Genomic DNA, 24,550 nt, shown 5'->3' with positions numbered 1-24,550 from the left:
GAATTAGTTTCCTACCTGAGATTTATTGTTCTTTATTACTAATTTTTTTTAGGAAAAAAATATCATTTTTCCATACTTTTCATGCCCATCCTGTGCTGGTAAGAAGAAATCTGTGTGTTGGATATTTTTATCTTCTAGAAAATGGGCAGAATATGAATTCAATCTGTATTGCCTTCGTCATTATTTTGCCAATTAATGTTGGTTGGGCCCTCTGACCACATGGTCTTTTGCTCCATGTTGTGAGGGTAAGAATTAGAATTTCCTTGCATAACTCCAGATTCTTCCATCTTGTTCTATCTCAGACAACTAGATCTGATTGGGGAGGGCGGTTTCAGAAACATGATCACCAGGATTAGAGGCCTAACATCCTCAATTTCTGTTACCAGCTTAAAATCTAAGTGAGACAATATAGCCACAATTTTGACACATAAAAATATTAATATGTCCTCAACCAGAGGCAGGAAATTCCTGAATTGCATGCTTTTAATTACAGTGCTAATTATCATCAAAAAGGCTAATTTTTATATCATTATGTTCTTCTGCCTTGGTTGTGTTGGTCCTTCTGGTATACAGTTTGAATGTAAAACTATTTTTATTACCTGATGGACCTAAAGGGAGTAGATCGGGCTCTGTAATGAAGCAATCAATTTGGAAAATAAGTTTGTAACAGTATATTTTATGATTGATTCAGTAAGAACCCAGACCCTCAGGTTTTTAGCCCATGGGTGGAGCCTTCCCTCAAGACCTACAACATTTTCCCTCAAGACCTACAACATTGAGTGACACGTAGGAGGTACTTAGAAAATACTTGGGTGGTGGATGGATGTTCTTCACTGTGGGAAATGAAATGGAGCCTGGTATTTTGCTATGACAAAATGCAACGTACATCCCTCACATTTTAGAAGGAGAGCAGATTTATGGCTCTCCATTTCTTTGATCTTTCCCCTTGCAGTTCACCCATTTTCCTGCAATATTGGATGGATGAATAATACGAACAATAACTCTCTTTCTTCTCTTACAGTGTGCAAGTTCTTTTTTTAAAGTTTAACTTAACATGTTCTTCTTTTCTGAGTGCCAGTATTTTGTCATAATTCTCTTCCCCTGAACCCGCATATCCAGTGAGGTGTCTGTCTCTTACCTATTTTTTTTAATGTTTATTTTTGAGAGAGGGACAGAGTGTGAGGGGGGAGGGGCAGGGAAAGAGAGGGAGACACAGATTCTGAGAAGGCTCTAGACTTGGAGCTGTCAGCACAGAGCCTGACACAGGGCTCGAACTCATGAACTGTGAAATCGGGACCTGAGCCGAAGTTGGACCCTTAACCAACTGAGCCACCCAGGCGCCCCTGTTCTCCAAACTAAAGCCTCAGGTTTCAGTCACCTAGTGGTACATACCGTCTTATCTTTTTTATACTATTATATTTATTTTTGTACTAAGAAGTTTCTGTAAGTGTACGAATCACAGTATAAAAATAAGTATAACAATATAAGAAAAAAGTCCCTTGAAGGAGAATTTTTTTTTTAGTGCCTGAAATAATCTACAGCAATAGATGTACTTTTTAATTGTTTTAGGAAAAAAAAAACTCTTAGAGTATGAATCACTCAAATTCATTATATCAGAAAATGTTTCTTCGGCCACTGGGGGAAATTTCATAATGAACAGAATATAGTATAGGTGAGATTTCTTTCTGTCTAACACACAGCCCCTCACTGCCCATGGAAGGTAGGAACCATCACTGGAATCGGCTACCAGCACAGCAGTGGTACAGGGCCAGTGAGCCCATCTGAACTCTTATCCTGAAGCATCCAACAGACACGGAAGGCAAGATGCACTGGCCTCACTCTGTTTTGCCCAGTACAAACTCCTTTCCACTTCCTAACCTATTTGAAACCCATCTCTGTTTTATTTTTTTAACTTGATACCTAGGGAATCAAAATCAGCTTCCAAAGAGTAATGAAAATGACAGCATATGTCACATCCAGGCATTTTCTGAGCTTGCTTCATCTGTCTCAGCTATGGCTCTTCTCGGCAACCAACAGTTACTAAACCCCCACACCAGAGAATTCCTGCTAAGTAACGGCCATACGCTGCATTGGAACGGAACAAATCCAAAATCTCTGCAGTGGCCTTCAAGACCATCATGGTGGGGACACCCCCAACCTGCAGGGTACCACCTGCCACTCTTCCTTTTCATTCCACTCTAACCTGGCTCCCTGGCTGAGCCTCCTTCCTCCAAATGGCCACAGTGTGACGTCCCTCTCAGGCTCAGGAGTTTGTTAGAGTCACATTCTCAATGGCCTACCCTGACTACCTTATTGAAAAATTATAAAACTCTCTACCCTGGCATTCCCAAACCTCTTTATTTGCTCTACTTTTAAAAATTGCATTTAGCATCTCCTGAAGTCCAAGATAGTTTGCTTCTTTATTATGTTTATTATTTATTGCCTATCTCCTTCCTCTGGCCCCCAGAATAAGCTTATTAGAGCATTTTGTCTATTGTTCCTATTGTTTTGTTCAGCAATATACCTAGAGTAGTGTCTTGTCTTTATTAGGTACCCAATAAATATCTAAATGAATTATCTTTTTTTAATTTCTGTCATACATAACTGATAAGAACTTGTTATATTTATAATCAAATCTCATTCGTTAAATATAAAGATCCAAAATACAGCCATCTTATTTTTAAGGTTAAACGGCTGCAGACTGAAGAAGCTTATAGGTTAGACTTGGTTTTTTCGTGTCTTGGTTCCACTCTTATGAAAGTTGGTGCCCTAAATTCCCATGGCAGCTGGTTCCTTGTTAAGAGTGCAAGGATGTATTTAGAGCACAAAACCTCTGTGTGAGGATCACTAAACTCTGCCGTGTACTTTCTTCATTCACCTCTGTTTGCTTCAGCTCTGGGTCTTAAACTAAGTTCAGTTGCAAATGTTGTTGCTTTTGAGCCCCTTGCACAGAAATGTAGGCCTCAACAAGACCTAACTTGAATGACTCCTTGCACTAGAAAGTGGTTTAGGGTAAGGGTGAGCTGCCTTTCAACAAGGCTTGCAAATCAGAGAATTATTCTTTCTCAAGCCACAGCACAGGACAATCCCTGCATGAGAGATGATTCGTTGATTGTATTTTAGGTATATGTTTTGACCAGTCCAAAAATACACTCAGTTTCTCTGTACAAGTGCACCCAGGGGTATACATCTCTTTTCCAGTTCTCTTAGTAGCTTTTCTACAATGAAAAATCAACTCTGATGCTATGAGCTCATTAATATCTTTGTTTTCCCCAAAGGAGAATTGTCTTATAGGGTTTTTTTTCCCTTTGTTCATTCGTGTGACATTCTGAAGAAGTCCTTAAGCCAGAGCTCATAGCCTAGGTGTTGGAACTGCTAACAATTAAAACAAACAACATATTGAATAAAAATGGTTTAATCATCATGAAGTCTGGATTGGGAAGGTGTGCAGTGGTGGGGCAGGGGTGGGGGGGAGTCCTTATCATTTGTGATTCTAATTCAATACATTTAATTCTAGGAAAAGGCTGAGAAATTTACCTTACAATCAGTTTAATTCCAAGATCTGAAACCATACCTAGAAACACAAGTTCACGTTCTGAAAAGCTCATTCCCTGAGACCTGCTCTGATAGATAGCCCTGGTGTATTATTTAACTGTTTTCTTTGGAAAGTTTTCTTTGGGTCTTGGAAAGACCCAAGATTATTTTCCAGGATGTTCGATCTGTGAGCCTTTACCTGTATTGTTTCTAGATCCCAATGCTGATAAGGCCCTGAGAATGGGTTAATCAGTTTAGGGGACTTGGTCTGTGCCATAGACCCACCCCAACCAGGGTCTGGGGAGGTAGGTAAGCTGGGAACCAGACCCAGCTCTGCTCCTTAGTAACTGTGTGGCCTTGGAATTTATCTAAGCCTCCTTGTCCTCTCTGCTAAATTAGAAATAACAAGGACACCAAGGTAAAGGTAAAGGTTCTCAGTAAACATTAGCTCAATATCATCCACATCTTTTAATTCTCATAACATTCCTACAACTATTCCACAACAAATTCCTACAATTCCGCAACAAATCTACATCCCTGCCTTACGGAATTGAGATGCAGTACAGCCTGCTCAAAAGCATCCAGAGAATAAGGGGTTAAGCTGATTTAAATATACAAAAGTTCCTGCTCCTCCTTCCATGACAACTCCTTTAAAGCTATTTGATTTTAACCCAAGAATTTCTTTTTATCTGTAGGTTGAGAACATGGACCTTAATAACTTTCATTTCTTTGTGCTACTTACCAAGGGTCTGGGACCAAAAGCACCAAGAATGTCAGCACCTATCTTGACCCTCAGTTATTCTGCAGCATTAGTTTTTGGCTGTGAGAGAACATTCTCCACCCCTGCCCCAAGATCTGATCACACAGCTCTATACTAATGTTTGTACAAAGCTGTGCTACTTTCTGGGAGCCTTTGTAATATGTATTCGACCCTGGGGTCACTAATAGCAGAGAGACCAAGAGTTAAGTAGGAGCTAAGTGAAACATTTATAGGAGCTGGTGAAGGAACCATTACAAAGAGAGTCACATCCCTTGGGGCATATACAATTCAGCTTTATTTCAGAGACCAGTTCATCTTTCCGTATTTTAAAAGATACTATGCATTTTATAGTGTTTTAATGGCCCCTAGAAAGGGAATTCCTAAACATGTGTGAATGCTTCCTGTGTGCCTAGCACTATGTTTGGGACCAGAGAGAGTCCACTCATGACCATTACTGTGAGTTAATAATCGAGTGGAGACACCTAAATAAAACAGGACAAAATAAGAACTGCAAAAAATATGCTAGCAATGCGTACCTTGGTTTTTCTGAGGCTAATAAATGCCAGGCAAGCAGAAAAACCTTCAACATGAGTTTGTTCTTTTGAACAAAAGGAATGTGTTGTGATCAAACCAGAGAAGGGAACAACTGATTTTGACAGGGAACATTGGAGAAGGCCTCAATGGAAGAAAAGGTCCTGACCTTAAAGAATAAGTAAAATTGTAATTGAGGGAGAAGGAGAAGGCCTCGAAGTCTACAGAGGCAGCCTGAGCAGAAGGCAGGGAAGTGTGTGAGTGGAGCGAACATTCAGATGACCAGGAGTCTCCAAGGTTAAGTTGAGCTTCATGCAGAACAGCGGTGGAAGGTGAAGATGTGAGGGTAAATTGGAGCCCATCGTGAAGGCCTAACTGACATAGAATGGAGCATGCGTTCTAATTTTTGTATGATTGGGAGGTTTTTGAAGGGCAGAGTAATACATTCACTTCACTATTTTGAAAAATAATTCTGGAGGTAGAGCAGAGGATGAATTTAGGAGATAAAACTGGAAATAGGACCATCAGCCAGGAAGTGCGTATACAAGGCCAGTGGAGCTCTACCGTCAGCCAGACATGAGGCCCTCACCAAGACAGTTGCCCAGGAAATAAAAGAGCATTCTGAGGGGCCAGCAACCACTCACCAGGAAAGTAATTTGCTAATGTCCGTGGGGAGTGGGGAGACATAAAATATGGGATGAAAGAACTGGTGATTCTAGCCAGGGTATCTTGAGAGAAGATGATGGGTACCGGGTTCCCTGACAAAACTGGAGTTTCTGGATAATCTCATGTATTAGTTTTATGACCATGCTCAGCTGCATTGCAATTATGCCACCTTCCAAATCACAAAGCATAATTTTCTATCTTCAAGGCACACATCTATTTGATAAAAGCTATTTGACAAAAGCATTCAAAAGAGAGGTTACAATGTGCTCAAATGAAGGCCACGCCAATGCCCTCTACAGCTGGAACTTACAGGGAAGGCAAAACTTTATCTCTACCCACATAGGCTTTCAGCTGGGACTCTAACAAAAAGACAGGTTAATAAGAGAAAAACAAAGTCTATTAACAAGTGTATACATGGGAGACTTCCTGTATCCATGGGAGACACCCAGGAAAAATAAGTAAGTCAAAGAGGTGGCTTTAGATTTCTGAATTAGGGGAGGGGATGTAGGCCTCTGAAGGGAGAGTGTCTGATCTTTAGGAAAGGTAAAAGAGCTCTTACAAGAATAGACGGAAAGAATAGTTTGTGACAAAGTTGTCAGGGCGTGGGATCCACCTCTGGTTTCCTCTCCATGGTATGAGTCAATCCTTCCTGATTGATAACACCCCTGGGAAGGGGATTGATGACAATTCTTTTGGAGGCTTTATCTTTAGACAGATGAGGGTTGTTCAGAGAAAGCATCTCCCTGCATTTACCGTTTTCAAATGCTTGCAGTTCATAGTGATCAATATACCAAAGTAGCATATTTTGGGGTGCCACATTCTTCCGTTCTTCAAGCCAGAGCCAGTGGCATAGGAATGACTGTGTCACACACCCAGGGGAAACCATTAGAAGAGCAATTCCTTGAGAGCTGCTTTAAGTGAGGTTGTTCTGAGGCTTGACCTGCTTCTTCTTGAAAATACTTTTCACTTCTCTCATTTTTCTCTTCTTTTTCCTCCTCATGCTACGCTTTTTAGAGGAAAAGTCCGGTAAGGAATAAGTCCTTTCCACATTTTGGCCAAACGTTATTTATTCTGTTCACTTTCATCATCTGCATATCCAATGATTGACTGTGTTTAACACCTAAACAAGATTTTGAATTTTAAAAACAAACCTTTGTGAACGAGGACAAGGCTTAATTATGCCCCGTGCAGAGTAAAGGAAGTTGGTTGCTAAGTGATTTTACAAGCCTGTTATTAAGGGCCACAGGGTAATTTTGTAAAGATCTATGTCTGCCTCAAAAACAGGCATGTGATCAAATATTTTAGGTATTAAGTGTTATTTATTGCAGCTTCTGCTTGGATTAGTCAGGCTACACATACATACCATAAGCTAGGCAAACACTTTGTTAAGTTAATTTCTTGTTTAATGCACAACACGATAGCATCCGTGAATGAAGGCTTCTGAAGCTGGCCTAGGAAAGGGTCTTTTTTATTTTATTTTTCATCTCATCAGAAAAATGTCCCCTTCTGGAGTTGTCAGAAATTAAAAAAGAGGATCTTTTATAAAGTGCAAAACAACTCTTCCACAGTCCTTTTTAGTATCAGTGGGTGATTTTTAGTGGCAGCAAAAATCTGCTATGATGTACCTACATCATTGTTTATTTTAGGACAACAATGAAACAGAGCCACTAAAAAAAAAAAAAAAAATTTGCCGTTCTCTTCTCAGTTGCCTGGTGTATTGGGAACACGTTCCCAGGATGCTGATACATGGCTGACTAGAAAATATGGAAATGCTGTTTCCATGTTAATGAGCACCGAGAAGGGGCTGGTGGTTGGTTGTACTTACCTCACCTAAGTGGACACTGCAATAAGTGTTGTAACGTGTCATCCTGTCCTTTGCCCCCATCCTGGCAGTCTCCGTACCACCTGCAGGGTACCACACTTTTGGGAGGTCCGGGTGATAGGAGGGAGGAGAAGTGGAAGACACAGAAGAACAAAAAAGGAGATCAAAATATTACAATTTATCAAAATATGAACCCAATGTCTTCTCGTTTCTAAAAATAAATAAGCACTTGTTATTATCACTATGGCTCATACTAAGATGAATGGCCCACCTCTGAGTAATTGAGAGTCAAGTGTGTATCACATCTTTGTGGCATACAATTGTGTTGGTATGCTTTAGTAGCCTTTCTTTACATTTTGCCAGTTGTGCTTATTCTTGACCTTGAGTCTTTCTCTGAATTATCTAAATTTGGCCAGTTCAAATGTTACTGAATCATGTGGCCTGAAGTTGACCTGCGGTGTCTTAAAAATGCCCTGTTCCTCAGTGGTTTCCATCCTATTGTCTTCATAGCCATTAACCCTCACAGCCAAGTAACCCTTTTCATTGTGAGCTGTTTGTTTCTAAGGGTGAATCCCCCTCCCATTTCCTTGCCTCATTTTCCTTTGGAAATGCCCATTTTATGGATTGCTCAATCTGGTCGAGTCTTAATGACATCCAGCAGGCTGTTTGTTTCTCTTCCCAAATGGAGATTCAGAACATCATCTCAACCAAGTCCTATTGGATATGATAGGTATTCAGTGGAACAAATTTAAATATACACAAACACCTACAAGGGGTGGGGGTGGGGGAGAAGTGTTTGCCCGATAGCTGGCCTTCACCATAAGCATTTAAAAGCAAGTAAGAATATTGGCTGGAATCAAAATAATAAGCATAATGATCACATATTCTAATTCTTTCCTAGAAAATGCTCTAACATGAATCACTGAATTTGCTGTGGCTAGCCTGTATAAAAATATTTGTTTGGTGCTTTGTAGCTTTTCACGCATTTTCCTCTGGTTCCACAGAGCACTGAATTTAGCAAATGAGGACGTTGTAAAGCTTCAAAAACTGAGGCTGATTTAGTGATTTTGATGAGCAAGACATATTGTGTTTGGTTACTTCTTTTTATAAATATCTTAAAACACTCGCATTGGCTACGACTAAGGTATCCTAGTAGGCTGAATTTAAATTAATCCTTTTGTGCAAAAAATAACAAAGCAAAGCTAGTGTGGAATAAGGACACTGTGGAAACTGTGAGGACACAGGCTGAAACATTATTTTAGGAAAGCATATTCATGTTGCAAACTATATGCATTTTAGAAATACAACATGTTCTAACCAAAGTCTTCATTCTAGTGACCAAATCACAAATTATTAGTGTATGCCCACTTTGAAAATAGCCTCAAGTACAAAGTCAGAACTATCTCTTTTCAGAAAAGTAGAGGGAATAATAAAATGTTTCCAAAACCTTCTCCAGAATGTGTCAGAAGATCAAGAGAAATCTAGGAATTGAGTAATTAATATTTAAATAGGAACAAAGGAAAACTGTTCAGAAAATGAATAGACCAATTGCAAAGTCCCTGTTTGAGTTATCAGGTGAAGTAATAAGAACAGTAGATAAAATCTACTGAGAGCTTATTATTTGAGACCCCGAAGCCTGCAATCAGTGACAAATTGGCCACCTGCAGGTTCTGAACAACGGAATAAGTGTTTTGTTTGCTTGTGTAGTTAAAAACAACTTTAGCTCACATTTAAAAGCCAGGATGTTTGAAATTTAAAAAAAAAAAAATCCGGATGTGCCACTTCTCTGAAGATCTGGCAGCAGTAGGCCCACATTTTTGCAGGGCAGGCGTGGGTGCACCCGACTGGTGGCGAGTTCACCAAAGCTTTGTGAAAGACACGTGCCCTTACAGACAGCACCCCGCTCCTTGCCCTGCACCCATCTGAGTTTGCCGCTCAACGCATAGTGTTCAGCTTATAGAATCTATCGAGACCAGACACGAATGAGTTTCCTTCCACCTTTGAAGCTAGTTCCATATATTGGTAGAGCAAAGGTAGAAGGCTAAAGGCTTCAACGTTCTTGGGAAATGAGGAAGAGTAAAGTAAAACTTTTAACAGAGGCCCTTCTCTCCTGGCTCATACACATTTTGCTGTCAGAATTGTTGTTCAGCAGAACCAATATACAGCTGCGTTACGCACCTTAATGGTGACAATTAACATATATGAAGCCCTTCAATCTGACGTGTAGAATATTTTTCTTTTGAAGGTTTCAAATAGCTCTTAAGTATGGACTGTGAGGCTTTCTGGGTCTGACCTCTCCACAGCTTCTAGCTGGGTCTTCTCGATTCTGGATGATAAGCTTGTGACTGCATGAACTTGAACAGCTTTTCCCAGATGAAGGCATTTTGCAAGCGGACCTTCTGAAATGCTATCTTATGATGTTGTCTTTCACTAGAAAAAAAAATAAGAGCAGGAACTGTTGATTAAAAATACAGGTTTTTCACTCATTGGGAATTAAGATATGACTTAATTTGGGGAGATTAATGTAATTGAAATTATTTTGAAAAGTGTTCTCTATAATCTTAATAAAGTTTCTTTGTATGTAAGGCTCTGCCTCTGTATGGGTACAATCTGCATTTTATTTTTACATTACTTTTCATAATTTCATCTTAGGGAAATTTGTGTCACTTTTAATCTCCTCTTTGCTGTAGTTTATGCTACCTTTAAAAGTGAATTGTTTGCCATAAAATTGAAGCTAAAATCATAAATTCCCACATTTTTTCTTAGAGAAGAATTTTAGTCTGGTCATTAAAAGAATTATAAAATCTAAATTTTCATTAGTGAATTCCTCTCAAAACACAGTATGAATTAGTCAATAAAAGAATTTAAGCCTAGAAATACATATTCATAAGGGGACTTTTTGATTTTATGTAAATTATGTACACGCATATAGACAAATTTATAAGAAAGGTGAGAAAAATATGGAGCAGAACCTGGAACGTAAGGCATATGAGAAAGTCTCAAATATTATAAGTAAAAATGACTAGAGTAACCATGTTCAAAGTGATGAGTTTTGTCACAAAACATTCAAGACAGGAAGTAAGCATTCATGGTCCTCTGCTTTAGGAGCCCTCCGACGATGTAAAGTAAGAATGAGACCAGAGACCTAAACTCTGTCTCCGGCTCTACCCATTTACTAGCTGTGTGTCTCAGAGCCTCACTTTCCCCTCTTTTTCAAAAAGGCAGTTGGACCAGATATCCATGGAGGCCTCCCAGGTATAAAACGCTAGAGGCTTGTTTCCTGTCCACCCTCCAGAGAGTAGAACCATCCTCTTCATCTGAGCAACCTTCTGGATACTTACGTATTTGCACTTCCGGCCTGGATTTGGGGATTTGGGCAATACTAGGTCACAGATAACCTCTAGTAACTTCATGGGGTAGCCCATATTTTGAAACCAAAACTCTGAGAAAAACCTCTTTCCCTACTAACATCACAGTCACTATTGTTACTGTGGAAAAACCCTAAAGAGGGAGAGTAATCAGAGTTTGTTGGGGTAAATTGATAGCAGCCATAAACCAGGTTTGAGAAGTGACGGAGAGAAGACGTATGTCTGCTGGTTGTGTTCTTACAGACAACATCTGGTCCACCATTGTTCTACTGATGCTGGACAGTTTTCCTTACTGCCATCTGTGCTTGTCAGGGGCTCCTCGTCTTTTCCGTCACATTCCTACCCGTTGGTAGAGACTGCCCAAATCACCAGGCCAAGAACGGACACTTCAAAAAAAAAAAGTCCTCACCAACACTCATTCCATAGGATATCAAAGAGAAGAGCCAGGCAAACAAGAGGTCTTTCTAATCCTACTGTCTGATGTGGGGAGGCTCCAATTTAGTGCAAATCACATGGGAAATACATTATATCTATGGTGTTTGCTAACACCCTGTTGTGTGGGAAACACTTTTCTCTATAGTACCTAGTCTCTAAAACCTCCTCCCCAAATAATCTGGAGAGAAACACCTTATGACAAAACATTAAAAGCTGTCAGTGAAATTGTCTTGTATTTTCTGTCTTTTTTCTTTTGTACACTTCACTGAAATAGTACACCCCATTAACAAAGCTATGTTGTATCACAGATAGCTTCTCTGTAAGGTTCTCCAAAACCTCTTCATGGTTTAAATAAGCCACAGGCATGATGACTGCCTGTCTTTCTTTGGCCTGATTACTTGGAGTGTATGTTTGGTTGGCTGTTTATGAAATCTTCTGTTACCCAAGCCTGTTGACTGATCCATCATTCTCTGACTAGGTATCTGTTCTCTCTTCCTTTTTGCTGATCACAGAGGCGCAGCCCGGTAAGAACTCTCAACATTTTTACCTTAAACATGTATAGAGAAAATTGTTGCCAAGGCCAGGTGGCCAGGTTTGGCTTCCCATTAAATTTATGATGACCCAAAACGAATGAAGCAGATGAATTATATTTATTGGTTGGAAGCCACTGATCATATAAGTGTCAAGATATTTTAAGATTATCAGAGCACTTTTCCATAACAAACTAAATTAATACATAAGTATCCCAACCCTAGTGCTAAATTTGAAAAATGTGTGTGTGCGTGCGTGTGTGTGTGTGTGTGTGTGTGTGTGTGTGCAGGCGTGGTTATGGATGTGTGTGTATGCAAGGCCTGGAGACTGGCCAAAAAGCACCATAGAAGTTTACAGCAAAGTGATAATAAAGAATAAGAAAGCTATGAAGAAAGTAAGGAAACAATTTTTAAGCCACATTGTTTTTAACCCTGAATTTGAAGTAAGCTCCTGGTCTATAATCTATGTTGGTCAGTATACACTGATACCTAATAATATATAATCATAATTTCCATCTTGGGAGGAAGAGACATGTTTTCAGGTCAATACTCCTAGGTTATCACATAAGTCTGTATTTCATCAATGAAGACAAATCAGTATTAGTTTGCGTTGCTCAAAGTGAAAAATCAGTCATTTTTCTCAGATTGAAATGTATGATGAATTTAAAGTAAAAAGTAGGGTCCTTGTTTTGTTTGAAATGACCCCCATCTGCCTTGAGAGAGGAAATGGAACTGAAAACAGTGCCCTCTGAAATCCCTTCTGTGAGCACATGCCAATTTGATCAATTGGTTATTATTTGGGGCCAATCCTCTGGCTCAGCTGACAAGCTGGTGGTTCTCTGTTTAAATCACATAGCCGATGATCAAAGATAACACCTCCAGGGACTGCTATTCAGGTGTGGCTGATTCCTACCCAACAGTTAGGTGACATCTGAGATTATGACAAGTTACTCTCTTTTTTTTTTTTTTAAGGAAAAAGAAGGAATTAACTAATTTAAAATGAAGGCGATTTATTCACAGTCTACATGTAAGGACAATCGTTAAAAAGAGGAAAATGTGGTCACTTGGGAAGGAGAAGAGTTTTTAACTCAATGGGCTTTCTCCTGAATGTGGTTTGTGTGGTCGACATAGCCTTAACCTTGCTCTAGATTGCCACGCTGCAACTTCAAGGCCATCAAAGAGCTGTATGCGGGATCCAGCTGACAATGGGACTTTCTTTTCTGTTGCTGCTGATCATTCGAATATCTGTTCCTTTCTAAATTGATATTATTCTTCCTAATTTCTATACAACAGAGTCTTCTTGCCCATCTCTGCCATATCTTGCTTGCACTTAACTGGTGATGGTTCACTTATGAGGAGTATTTAATAAAATGTTAAAGGGGCTTCTTGTTTACTCCCTCTCAACAATGAACGTCTAGTAACGAATTGATACACCGAGAACCAATGAATACAAAAGAAGCTTTGTACCTTGTTTGGTTTCATGAGTATTACATTTTTAATGGAAGAGGTAGGATAGAGAGACCAAAAGGTCCTCGATACAGCCTCAGGAGTCCCCTGTCTCTTGGGTTTCAGGTCTAACAATTCTAGGAGAATTCTGTTCCTTCAGTGCCAACCTCGTGATCAACTACTAGGAAGTAGAGCCTGGGAATCTTTACTTCAGACCCATAAAACCTGACTCTCTGAGGCTCCAAAACCTAGAACAACATTTTAATTCCATTTAAACAATTTGTCCTCTTATTGTTTTTGTCTACAGAGTCTTATTTTCCGAAAACCAACTTGTATCCAAACTCCCATAATGACTGTAGCTGATTTAAATGACTGTATTTAATTTAAATGTTTATTAATTAAAAAAAAATTAACTCAATCAGACATATTAACTTAAAATGCTCATTTACTAAAGTAAATAAAGTTAATCTCTATTTCAAAAATCTTTACTAACAATGGAATAATTCTCTATAATGGCACATACACACAGATTGTATTATTAGGCAAGACAAGCCAGGAAATGCAGAGTGAAAGATTGAGCCATTCGTTAGAAAACATCTAGTAAAATCTTGCTCAGATTGAAACTGCTCCTGTATCATAAATGAGTTCAAAATGAGACAGAAAATTCTGAGAAATCCTTACGAAAGAAGGTAAGAAGTTTCTTCTGGATCTGTTATAAAGGCCCTACATCTGATCCTGAGTTGTTCATGTTACCATTTGAGAGAAGAGAACGTATCTGTGACCAGCCACCAAACACATGGTCATACCCTTTGGAATACTTTCTTATACTTGCACTTTCCCACCCCCACTCTGTCCCCCTCATTCTCCTAAGGCAGGCCCTTCCAAGCCCATGATACCACCCTTCCAGGGCTCTACTTTTCTGGTAGCACCCCAGGCTAAGAATCTTTCGCAGCAGTTTTGAATCAAAACTTTTTATGTAATCAATGTTTCTGTTATAAGTTTCTGCGAGGGTATTATAAAAACTAGACCATACCTTCTCCAATAATTCTTACCAGGGCTGTTTGCATTCCTATTGTACCACAATGCCTGGAACTAAAGGAATGACTTTCAGTTGGTGGATTGGTGGGCCCTATGGCAGACAAGTGAAAGAAATTGAGGTGGAAAGGGCGGTTGAGGAGAATGAAATTCCTTGGCTCCCTGATGAAAACAGCCCATTCAGTGGCAATGCCTCCAAGTTTTCCTTCCCTATAACATTTGCCACTTATATCTTTAAAAATTACATTAGTAAACTAATGACTTTTTCCTAACAACTTATGGACCTCCCCCACCTTAATAAAAGCAGACAATACTCCCAATACATTCTATAATTTTCAAACACCAAACATATGCGAAACTTGGATTTATTTGTCTGATAGGCTTCAAGGTTGTTTTTTTAATTGAGCTGTTCAATATTTGCTTAATTTACCAAGTCTACCCAGGTAAGGGGTTTTTCTGGTTCAGAAGACTTATGATTTACCCTTCCTTTCTCTCTATAAACCTTGAGTAAAATTAAAAACTGATTTATATGTGTGTGTCTACAATTTCCAACTTGAATGCAATTCTGAGAAAAATTTCATTTTTCCCCATCTGCATTTCTGAATTCAGTTTAATTGCAATGACAGAAATATACATATTGTACATAACATATATGTGGTCTTAAACCTTATAGTGTCTATTTCTAATTCTAGGGTGCAATTAAAAGGAACTTATCCAGTAAGTATATCCTAGCTACCAGAAATAGAGTAAAATTTAAAAGAAGAAATAGTTCCTTGGATCTTGGAGCATAAATATGTATACATTTCAATTATACACTCTTGGGCTTGATTTTTAAGGTTTACAAATGTTTTACTTTTGCAGCAAAGAAATCTTGTAATGATAAAGGGGCCTGGTGGGTCCTGAATAATTAATATTTAAATTCTGAAAATGAATATGGTTTGGGAAAAGCATTGCTACCTTCTTCCGATATTTGTCAACTCTTGCTGTATCATCTGACTTTAGAAATGGATTTAATTAAGTGTGTGTTTGTTGGTGGGGGTGGGGAGAGGAGAGGGACGGAAGGAATCGAAGGCAGATGCAACTTACCCATTCATAATGTTATCTGATATAAAAATTTTAGTCACCCAGAGTGATATGATACAGGTTATAATATATGCAGGGCATGATTTTCCTCTGCGGCATATAGCATATTCTAGGGAATTCTAAATTCAGGGCTGCTAGTTAAAGATACAACATTTTCTTGGCATTTCAAGAAAAGAACAGGCAAAGAATGCTGGATTCCTGTACTATGTACATATGGCCTGGCTTAGTATTCTCTTACGGTAATTGGGAAGCAGGACTGCTCAAGGCGGCAGACATTTGAAGAATGGTAGGCTACTCAGCTAAACTCTGCAGTATACAGCTCTTCTGTTTGACAGCTTATCATGGTAATTCCTTGGTTAATTAGGTTTTGCAAATGCCAGATAAAATGCTACTACATATGTCTGATATGTGGCTGTTGCATTGCCTGGGTAGAGGGTTTGTTTTGCAAAATTTTCATACTGAGTTGCTTATTGGTGGGACGTAAATCTCTAAGTGTTTCCAAACATAGCTCATAAGATGTATAAGAAAGGAATAGTAAAAATATGCCTACCAAGTTTCTTTGTCCTGTACATCAGGTGAAGAAGTGGCAAGACCCAGGCGTTCCACACCAACTCCAGAACTTACGAGGTGAGCATGGAAGACATTAGTTGTGTTTTATATAAGGTATCACACATTGTTAACAATCAAGCAGATCTCCTTTAGGCTCAGCTTTCAACTTGTATTAATAAAGGGCCTGCTTTTATGTGTGAGTCCATAGCATGATTCAAGGGTATTATCGTTTCTCACAAGTGCAGCCTGAGGCAGACACTTACAGAAGAACTGTATAGTCATCCAAAGTGACTATCAGAATGTGCAGACCCCTCACTAATGCAAAAGTGAAAGTCTGTATGAACAGATCTTTTGATGTTTGGAATGCTGATCTGACATATGATTATATCTCCCTATGAAGAATAGCCTGTTTAGTTGGCTTCAATTTCATGATACATTCCACCTGTCATATACCAAAAGAATCTATTCTGCTTTTTTGTTTTTGGCAAAACGCTGTATTTTGCATTGTCTATTCTTTGAGTTAAGTATTGTACAAATGGGCATTGTTTTCCAAAAAGACTACTATTTCTATTAAAAGCTGGATTCTTTTCATTTTCCCTCCTCCTGACCCCCTACCCCATCCCCTCTCACTCCCATTGCACACACAGAACTCATCAGGATCAGTGAGGGAAATAGAGTCTGGGAAGAAATGAAGATTTTGCAGCCTTTTGTTAATAATCATTTTAAGTAATAATTAGGAGAAAGGATAACAATTTAACATATTTCCACCCTTCCCCTTGAGTTCTCAATGTCCTTCTTTTTCTGAGATGTGCTCTATTTAAGGTATTAGGAGGTTATAACTAGTCTTTGTGAGTGTTGATTGGAGAGAGAGTATGGAAATTAGAAAATAGTAGACCTAGTTTCTTCTTCAAACACAAACTTCCTGGGTGCCTTTCGTTTAACCTACCTATGACTGACTTTCACTAATCACAAACTGCATTAGCTACAATACAGGGATGTGATGCAGACAAATATAAATGGTATTTGAGATCTGAAGAAACTAAATGCTTTGCAATAAACTGTTATCTCTCGTACTATCTCTTCTAAGTATAGAGAATCTTGATGACTTGAAAGAGTTTCTCAACTATTTCTAATGGACCATTATGTTGGTCCCTCAATGAGAACTAGGGATCTTATCTCCTACCAATCCTCTCGTCCATAGTACATCTGACATTCTTACACATACTTTCTGGCCCCATGGGAACTTGCGTACATGCTTATGTATGTACCCAAATACGCACACATATATCTGCCTTGCCATGAAAAATATTTGAAAGCTTGTATATATTTTTAGCATTAATATCCCCTTTCTCTATGTTTTGTTTTAATGGGTGTAATTTAGCAAAAAGCCTCCAGATGACACTACGGCCCTTGCTCCCCTCTTTGGTCCTCCATTAGAATCAGCTTTTGATGAACAGAAGACAGAAGGTAGGCAAAACGTGTGTCTCTTAGATTTTTCTTTTCATTGAAGTATAACTTACCTAGAGGAAAGGCGTGTGTCTTGAGCCATGTACCATCAGATCCTCATGTGAAAGAGAAGTTCTGATCCAGGTGTGCTATGGGGGTAAGAGTTTCATTTGTAAACCTCTAGTATTTTAGGATTTGAAAACTTGCTTCCAGAAATATCAAATAGTTAACAAGTTCACTCCTCAAAAGTGGTCAGTAAGAATTACTGCAAATGTATATGAATCACTGGGAATAAGTCAGGGAATAAGCGCCCTGGGGTCCAAACAGTTATCGTTGTGGACCAAGACCTTAAACTCCCTGTCACAGTCACTGTCACTGTGATCTAGCCTCTCTGACCACATTTACTCTCTTCTCCACCTTGTCACTGGAGGTGTCAGTTGGACTGCTCACCAGACTTGTTTGCAGGCTCAAGACCCAGGAATGACCTTGACTCATTGAGCAACTTACAAGCAAAATGTTGTGGAAAAAATTATCAACTCAGCCATTTTTATTGGGTTTACCCATTAAACATTTATTCCTAGAATTAGATATTTAACTTTTTAAAATTAACCATCTTTTTTGGATGGCTATAAATAATGTATACCTTGCTGACGTAAATGAAACTCTTTATTAAAGGGATCTAATCTATTCCTGAAATGTATTTACGTACAATGCATGCATCTCCAGTGTCTGTGTTTGGTAATATGGGATGTTTTTATTAAAAAACATCATTTGATTTAAAAGCACTGTTGTATATGTATAATAAAATGTTATTTTTTATACCGTTGGGCAAAGAAATAAAATTTAACTGTTGAGGACAACAGGACTTGAAAGCATAATGAGTAAACTAAACTACAGTAACAAAGAGACTCCAAATTATAGGGAGCTAAACAATATAGAATTTTATTTCTGTCTTATGTTAACAATCTCAAAGTAAACAAGACAGGGATGGTAGGGTGGGTCTGCTGTTCTCAGTACATGGTCTTCATGTCTGGGTCCACGGGAGCTGCTCCAGCTCTCATCATCCCCCAGTGAGAGTAAAGTGGAGAGGGGGTGGAGGACAGGGAGGACCAGTGGAATTCGCTGCCAATTCTCGTGAAAGCAAAATCTGGAAGAGACAGACATCACTTTAACTAGAGCCAATCAGAAAGAATTTAGTGCCATACGGCCAGCTAGAACTTCTTAACTATAGAAGAAACGGAGAATAGACACTGGAAGACCGCTAGCAGTCAACCACATCAAAATATTTTTCAATGATACAGTTAGGAAAATGTATAAGGAACATCCCTAAATACGCCTTTAGGGATTTAAATGTCTACAACTTAAAATCCCTAAATAAAGGTGGCCTTGCGATGGGTTATCAGTTGTCTTATTAACTCAGCTATGATCACTTTTCCTTTTCATGACATAATTGTATAGTGACTAAAGATGGGATTTGATTTGTTGCATCTGAATCTACCTATTAAAGGAATCCCCTAACTGTATGGAAACCTGATTTACAAAATAGAAAGCAGTTCTTTTTTTAAAAAAGTTTATTTATTTTGAGAGAGAGAGAGAGTGTGGGGGAAGGAGTAGAGAGAGAGGGAAAGAGAAAATCCCAAGCAGACTCTGTGCTGTCAGTGCAGAGCCCAGCATGGAGCTTGATCTCATGAACCGTGAGATCATGACCCAAGCTGAAATCAAGAGTCTGATGCTGAACTGACTGAGCCTCCCAGGCGCCCCTAGAAAACAGTTCTTTGAAAATTGAGGTGGTGTCCCCCATCACATCCATGGGGAAAAAATGCTACTCCACATCTTTGGGGAATGTTTGCTTTCATATTAAAGCAAAATATAACCAAGACCATCTTTGTGTTTGTGGTGGAGAGGAGAGACACCTGACCTTGTCCATGAGCCTGGCTTGCTTTTTCTTGAGGTGGTTTCATCCCCCAAAGTTCTATAAAATTCCAGCATTTGCCCACGCACACTTGCTCTTCCAATATCTGCACTTAACCTTTCATATCTATGCACTCTCACTGCATTTCATTGATTCTTCCGTCACTAACTTATAAGGCCTGGGGACAAAATTTGTATTTTGGAGTCATGTATGCATGCCCAGGATCAGATCTCAGCCCCTCTCAGCTACCAATAGGTAGCTCTTGGGCACATTATTTAATCCCTTTAGTCTTTACTTCTTCTACTGAAAATGGCACTAATCAACCACAGGCTGGTGTTGTAAGGATTAGAATATTTAATAATATTCTGGCCTTGGGATAAGTGTGCTACATGCATTTTGTGTACGTTTTATTTGTATGTATTATCTCTTGTGATCCTTTTAGTAACTCTTGGATTGCTCTTACTATCTCTACACAGAAGGAAGGGAAGCTCAGAGGTGAAATGACTGGACCACGTTCCTACAGTCTTAGAGGCTGGATTCAAATTCATAGCCCACTAACCACCCAGCCTGTGTTTTACCACATAATGAGTTACAAGCAGTACTTCCATAGATCCTGGCAAATGATATGTATGGAGAAAACCTAGTTGTTTACATTGTTACCATAGCAATAAAAAAAATCAAAACAAGAAGATAGAAGAAATGGAAGCTACGTTAGGTTCAGTGTCGTTAGGCCCAATACCTAATTTCCCTGGTTTACTTTAGGTGTTGAAGCCCCTGTTTATTTTGTTGGTTCTCTTAAGATATTTACCAAACATTTTTAGGGTAATTTCATTTCTCTTTAGGATGCCATAAAAGGTTTATTTAAAGACCCTGTACTATCCTTTAAAGATATGAACCACTCTACAGAACCCAGGCATTTTCATTTTTGAAGCATATTCATACCAAACTTTAAATAAACCAACTTGAAATGAACATGCATGGATGGGATTAATGCCTGGACCTTCAAATGGGTGCCCAAAACAGAGCCAGTACATGTACTAACATTCAGAATGTCCTTAAGTGACCAACCAGGAAGAAAATGCAGATACTGTATTTTGAAAGATTTTATTTAGCTATGTGTGCACACACAGACACCCTCACCCTCACCACACACAGACACAGACACACAGACACACACACACACACACACACACACACACACACACACACCGCTGCCATTTCCATTCTTTGCTTGAAAAGAATGAGAACCAGCACACTTCTAAATTACTTTGCTAGGACTAAGACAATAGGGAGATAATTTTGTGAAGCTCATCTTTAAACTAACATTTTAAGTTCTAAAATCCAGGAATGTTTCTTTTTTGGACTCACCCTGGGAAATTTTCTTTTTATGTTTCCAGTTCTTTTAGATCAGCCTGAGATATGGGGTTCAGGCCAACCAATTAATCCAAGCATCGAGTCGCCAAAGTTAACAAGGCCTTTTCCCACTGGAAGTAAGTTGTGTCTGCTCTGTCTGGAAAAATAAGTGACTCATTTTACTGTCTGCATAGTGAAATTAAGCAACTCTTAGAAAGTACATAAGCAACACTTGGATTGTATAATATTAAGAAAAGATGTTATTCTTTTTTTAAGTTTATTTTGAGAGAGAGAGAGAGAGAGAATGAGTTGGGGAGGGGGGGAACAGGGAAGAATCCCAAGCAGGCTCCATGCTCAGTGCAAACTGACATGGGGCTCAATTCCACGACTCCAAGATCATGACCTGAACCAATATCAAGAACCAGATGCTTAACTGAGCCACACAGGCGCCCTAGAAAAGAGGTTATTCTAATAGGCTTTAGAGGTAAAGGGGTCTAGGGCAGTTTGTCAAGGCAGGAATAATATAATAAAATTATGAACTTTGAATCACAGCCTCTTCTGACATCCTATAGGCTTGTTCATTCATTCATTCACCATGCATACAGAAGAGAGAGAAGCAAGTAAGCTAGAGAATCTACCATGCTCCAGGTACTGGACTATCACACAACACAGAAGTGAACAAGTCAGATAGTCTCTGCTAGTCCTACAGGACAAGGAGGATGCATAGAACAGAAAGGACACATTGAGAAGAAAGAGGGATAATGGAGAGCAAGAGAAATGATGCTATTTGGTGGGAAGCTGAGATAGGAGGTCAGGGCAAACTTGTCTTAAAGCAGGGCCATCAGCGATGCTATCTCAGCACGCCCCCTACCCCCCACCCTCTCCTGAAGATGCTGATAGCCCTTCACCTGTGGTGGGTTGAGCTATTTGGCCTGAATGGATTGTTCATTCAGTCAAGCCACCCACTTGATGGATTTCTTGAGTTCTCATTTCAGTAAACTTCCCATAGCATATGTGCTTGTGGAAAGTACTCTTTAAAATGACTGTAGGAAGAAAATTGGGTCTCAGAAAAAGATGTTTGGTGGTGAGATGGGATGCAGAGAATATTTTTCCTTTGTGGGAAATTAATACTATATATACACCAATTAATACTTTACCAGTTCAGCCTTCCCAGGGCTCTGCATTATGGGTCTTAAAAATAATCATAGGAATTAACCGAGGAGATTCCTGATCAAAGTCCCAGAGGTTGTTTACTGGGATTAGTGCTATGAAACCAGGTGATCCAGTCCTTCCAAAGGTATTTCCCTCATAAAACAGGATAGGAAAAACAGCATCACCAATAACTATTTTAAACGTCTAAACTTTCAAAGATGTGTTTTTGGGAGAATTTGAACCCCAGTGGTGTGATTTTGAATGTTTCTCTCTGCTACTGGGAAACAAAGCCAGTGAAAAAGCTCTAACTTCCTTGAAAAGCTTTCTTTAGAAACTGAGCCATCCAGATTATTCCTAGAAAACCTTTCCTAGATGCCAAGAAAGTCCATAAATGAAATGTTTATGTAGATAATGTATTGATTTTAAGACCAACTATTGACATTTTAGAGTTTTATGAGTTTTATGTGCTGTGGTTACACTTAGCACAGCAAAGGCTATTGTATAATCGAGATGTATTGCATAAGTTTGCTCATTTCATGGTTGCAGCATGAATTTGCTATTTTACATTATTAGGCTCTTATGGTATTTTGTGTATTTTTATTGATGATGATCTCAATTTTTGCGGAGAACCTTAATCAAAAACAGAGCCCCTGATGGACTCTCAGCTTCTGTAGAAAAACACAATCTGTTTGAGGTGTAGTTTTCAGAAGCTCATAACTAAGATTAGGAACCAGGTATTTCTGGGCTTTAGGATGGTAGCTGTCAGCCATGCCTGGTGTATAGAAAGATGGGATGCTTTCTGAAATTAAATGAAGTCAAGTGAGGGTGGAGTGACACAGAGGGGCTCTTTTTAATGCAGGCAGGGAGAGGATACTGTAAGAGCTCTCCAGCCAGGGCCCAGCTGACCCACTCTGCTTTTAGGTTATGAAAGATTGGGCCACATTCAGATTCACTGGTTTATGAGATTAGTGTGAACTCTTTGAATCTACTAAATGTAGCAGGTGACAGGAAACCATACATTTAAAGAAAGAATAAGGAGCTCCTGGGTGGCTCAGTCGGTTGAGCGTCAGACTTTGACTCAGGTCGTGATCTCAGGACTTGTGAGTTCGGGTGTGCTTTTTCAGCGCCGAAGCTGTCAGCGATCCTCTGTAACCCACCCCACCCCCCCGCCCCCGATCTTTGCCCCTCCCCTGCTCGCATTCTCTTTCTTCCAAAAATAAACATTTTTTAAAAAGAAAGAAAGAATAAGACAAAAAAATGTACCTGTTGAAATAGTAATCCCTAACTTTGCCCTCAAAATGACAAGTCTAGTTCAGAAGGTTGAATCTCTGGGTTGGGGCAGTAATATAATACTTTTTCTATCTGAAGGGTTTTGTTTAGCCATAATTTTTACCAAGGGAATCTACGTATTCTTCCTTGCTCCAAATCATATTGCTTCAGACATTCAAAAATATACTAAAATTTAAGATGTGTGACTTTTTTTTGAGGGGAGAGAGGGGCAGAGGAAGAGGGAGAAGAGAGAGAATGTTAAACAGTAGAGTCTGATCTCACAACTGTGAGATCATGACCTGAGCCAAAATCAAGAGTTGGGCACTTAACCAGCTGAGCCACCGAGGCGCCCCTAAGATATATGACTTTGAGAAATCTTTCCAGACTCAACTTAGGCAATACTATCTTGACTACATTAAAAACCCCCTCATCTGAGCTTCCACCAAGATAATTCTCATTTCCTTGACCACCCCTGGATTGTAATCATCTGTTAACATGATATTCATCCATTCATTCATAAATTCCTTGAGGACAGAGGCTTCTTTTATTTAGCCCTTTGCCCCTAGTTCCTAGTACAGGATACAGAACTTTGTTGGTGCGAGAAGTTCGTCCCAGAAAGGAATGAATAAATAAAGTGAAGACATTGTCATTATCTGACATTCTTTTGACAAATTCTTATTAGCATAAAATGGAAGAATCTGAAGGGGTCTTGCTTCAGTTTCTTAGCTCTGAACTTAGAAATCTGTAGACCATTAATGGTGGTAACATTTCCAACAGCAGGAATGTGAATGAAAGCGCACATCCTGCTGACCTGCAGAATACTGTGTAATTTAGGGAGAAAATCATCAATAATGCCTGACTTCCTGTGTCTTTGCAGCACCTCCACCACTGCCTCCCAAAAATGTACCGGCCACCCCGCCCCGAACAGGTTCCCCGCTAACAGTTGCACCAGGTGAGCTTCTGTTTTTCCTGTTCTGGGGTGATACGGCCACCAGCGGTGGCCCTGGACCTCAACATGGATGTGTCAGAAGCTATAGACACAAAGCGTGAAAATGTTCACATTCAGTGTTCCTTCCATTCCCACTTACTTAAAGTATCACTCTCAGGTTTCACAAAACGGTTCTCTTTCTCAACTGATTTTCCCTCTGTGTCATTTTGTTGAATGAGAGGCACGTTTACGTGTGAAGTGAAAGAAAACAATCTCAATAGCAAACGTCCTTGTTTAATTGGCATTTCACTTCATTGGATCTCATTTTAATGATTTACAGATTCAAAATCTCAAGGCACAATTTGCATTGTCCCAAGAACTGATCATTTTTTTTCCTAGAATTAAAACTACAAATTAAAACTATGTCTAGTCTACAAAGACATAGGATGGCTCCCAGGATGTGCAGCATATGGGTCAGCTTGGGAGGTGGGGAATTTTTTTTCCCAGTAATCCATATTATCCCATGGCAAAGAGACGTGTAAGGATAATGAAATATGGCAAGGAATTGCCACATGCCTTTAGACAGATATTTCTAAGGCACATTTTACCTTCTATTAAAATCAATACTACTTATAATCTATTATTGGACTAGCAAGTCCAAAGCAGTCATTGCTATCTTATGTGTCTGGACCCTTAGAATATGGTTTTTATCACCTTTGGAATTCTATTGA

The 24,550-nt window shown here is 39.2% G+C and overlaps 1 protein-coding gene across 1 annotated transcript in view; it reads left to right on the top strand.

Annotated features, from left to right (window-relative positions):
- Window positions 1-24,550, top strand: part of SGIP1 (SH3GL interacting endocytic adaptor 1) — a 136,675-nt gene that overhangs the window by 48,256 nt on the left and 63,869 nt on the right. Inside the window, exons 7-13 of the mRNA XM_047082345.1 lie at window positions 6,506-6,517; window positions 11,629-11,640; window positions 14,820-14,844; window positions 15,786-15,837; window positions 17,141-17,226; window positions 20,515-20,607; window positions 23,769-23,843. Of these exons, the coding sequence (XP_046938301.1) occupies window positions 6,506-6,517; window positions 11,629-11,640; window positions 14,820-14,844; window positions 15,786-15,837; window positions 17,141-17,226; window positions 20,515-20,607; window positions 23,769-23,843 (355 nt within the window). The remainder of the gene's footprint in view (window positions 1-6,505; window positions 6,518-11,628; window positions 11,641-14,819; window positions 14,845-15,785; window positions 15,838-17,140; window positions 17,227-20,514; window positions 20,608-23,768; window positions 23,844-24,550) is intronic.

The sequence above is a fragment of the Lynx rufus genome, unplaced genomic scaffold (genome assembly GCF_022079265.1).
Source record: "Lynx rufus isolate CCGP_SWC_20201006 ecotype Redwood Valley unplaced genomic scaffold, mLynRuf1.p SCAF_2, whole genome shotgun sequence".
NCBI classification, from domain to species: Eukaryota; Metazoa; Chordata; class Mammalia; order Carnivora; family Felidae; genus Lynx; species Lynx rufus.
This window is presented reverse-complemented; position numbering and strand designations above follow the sequence as displayed.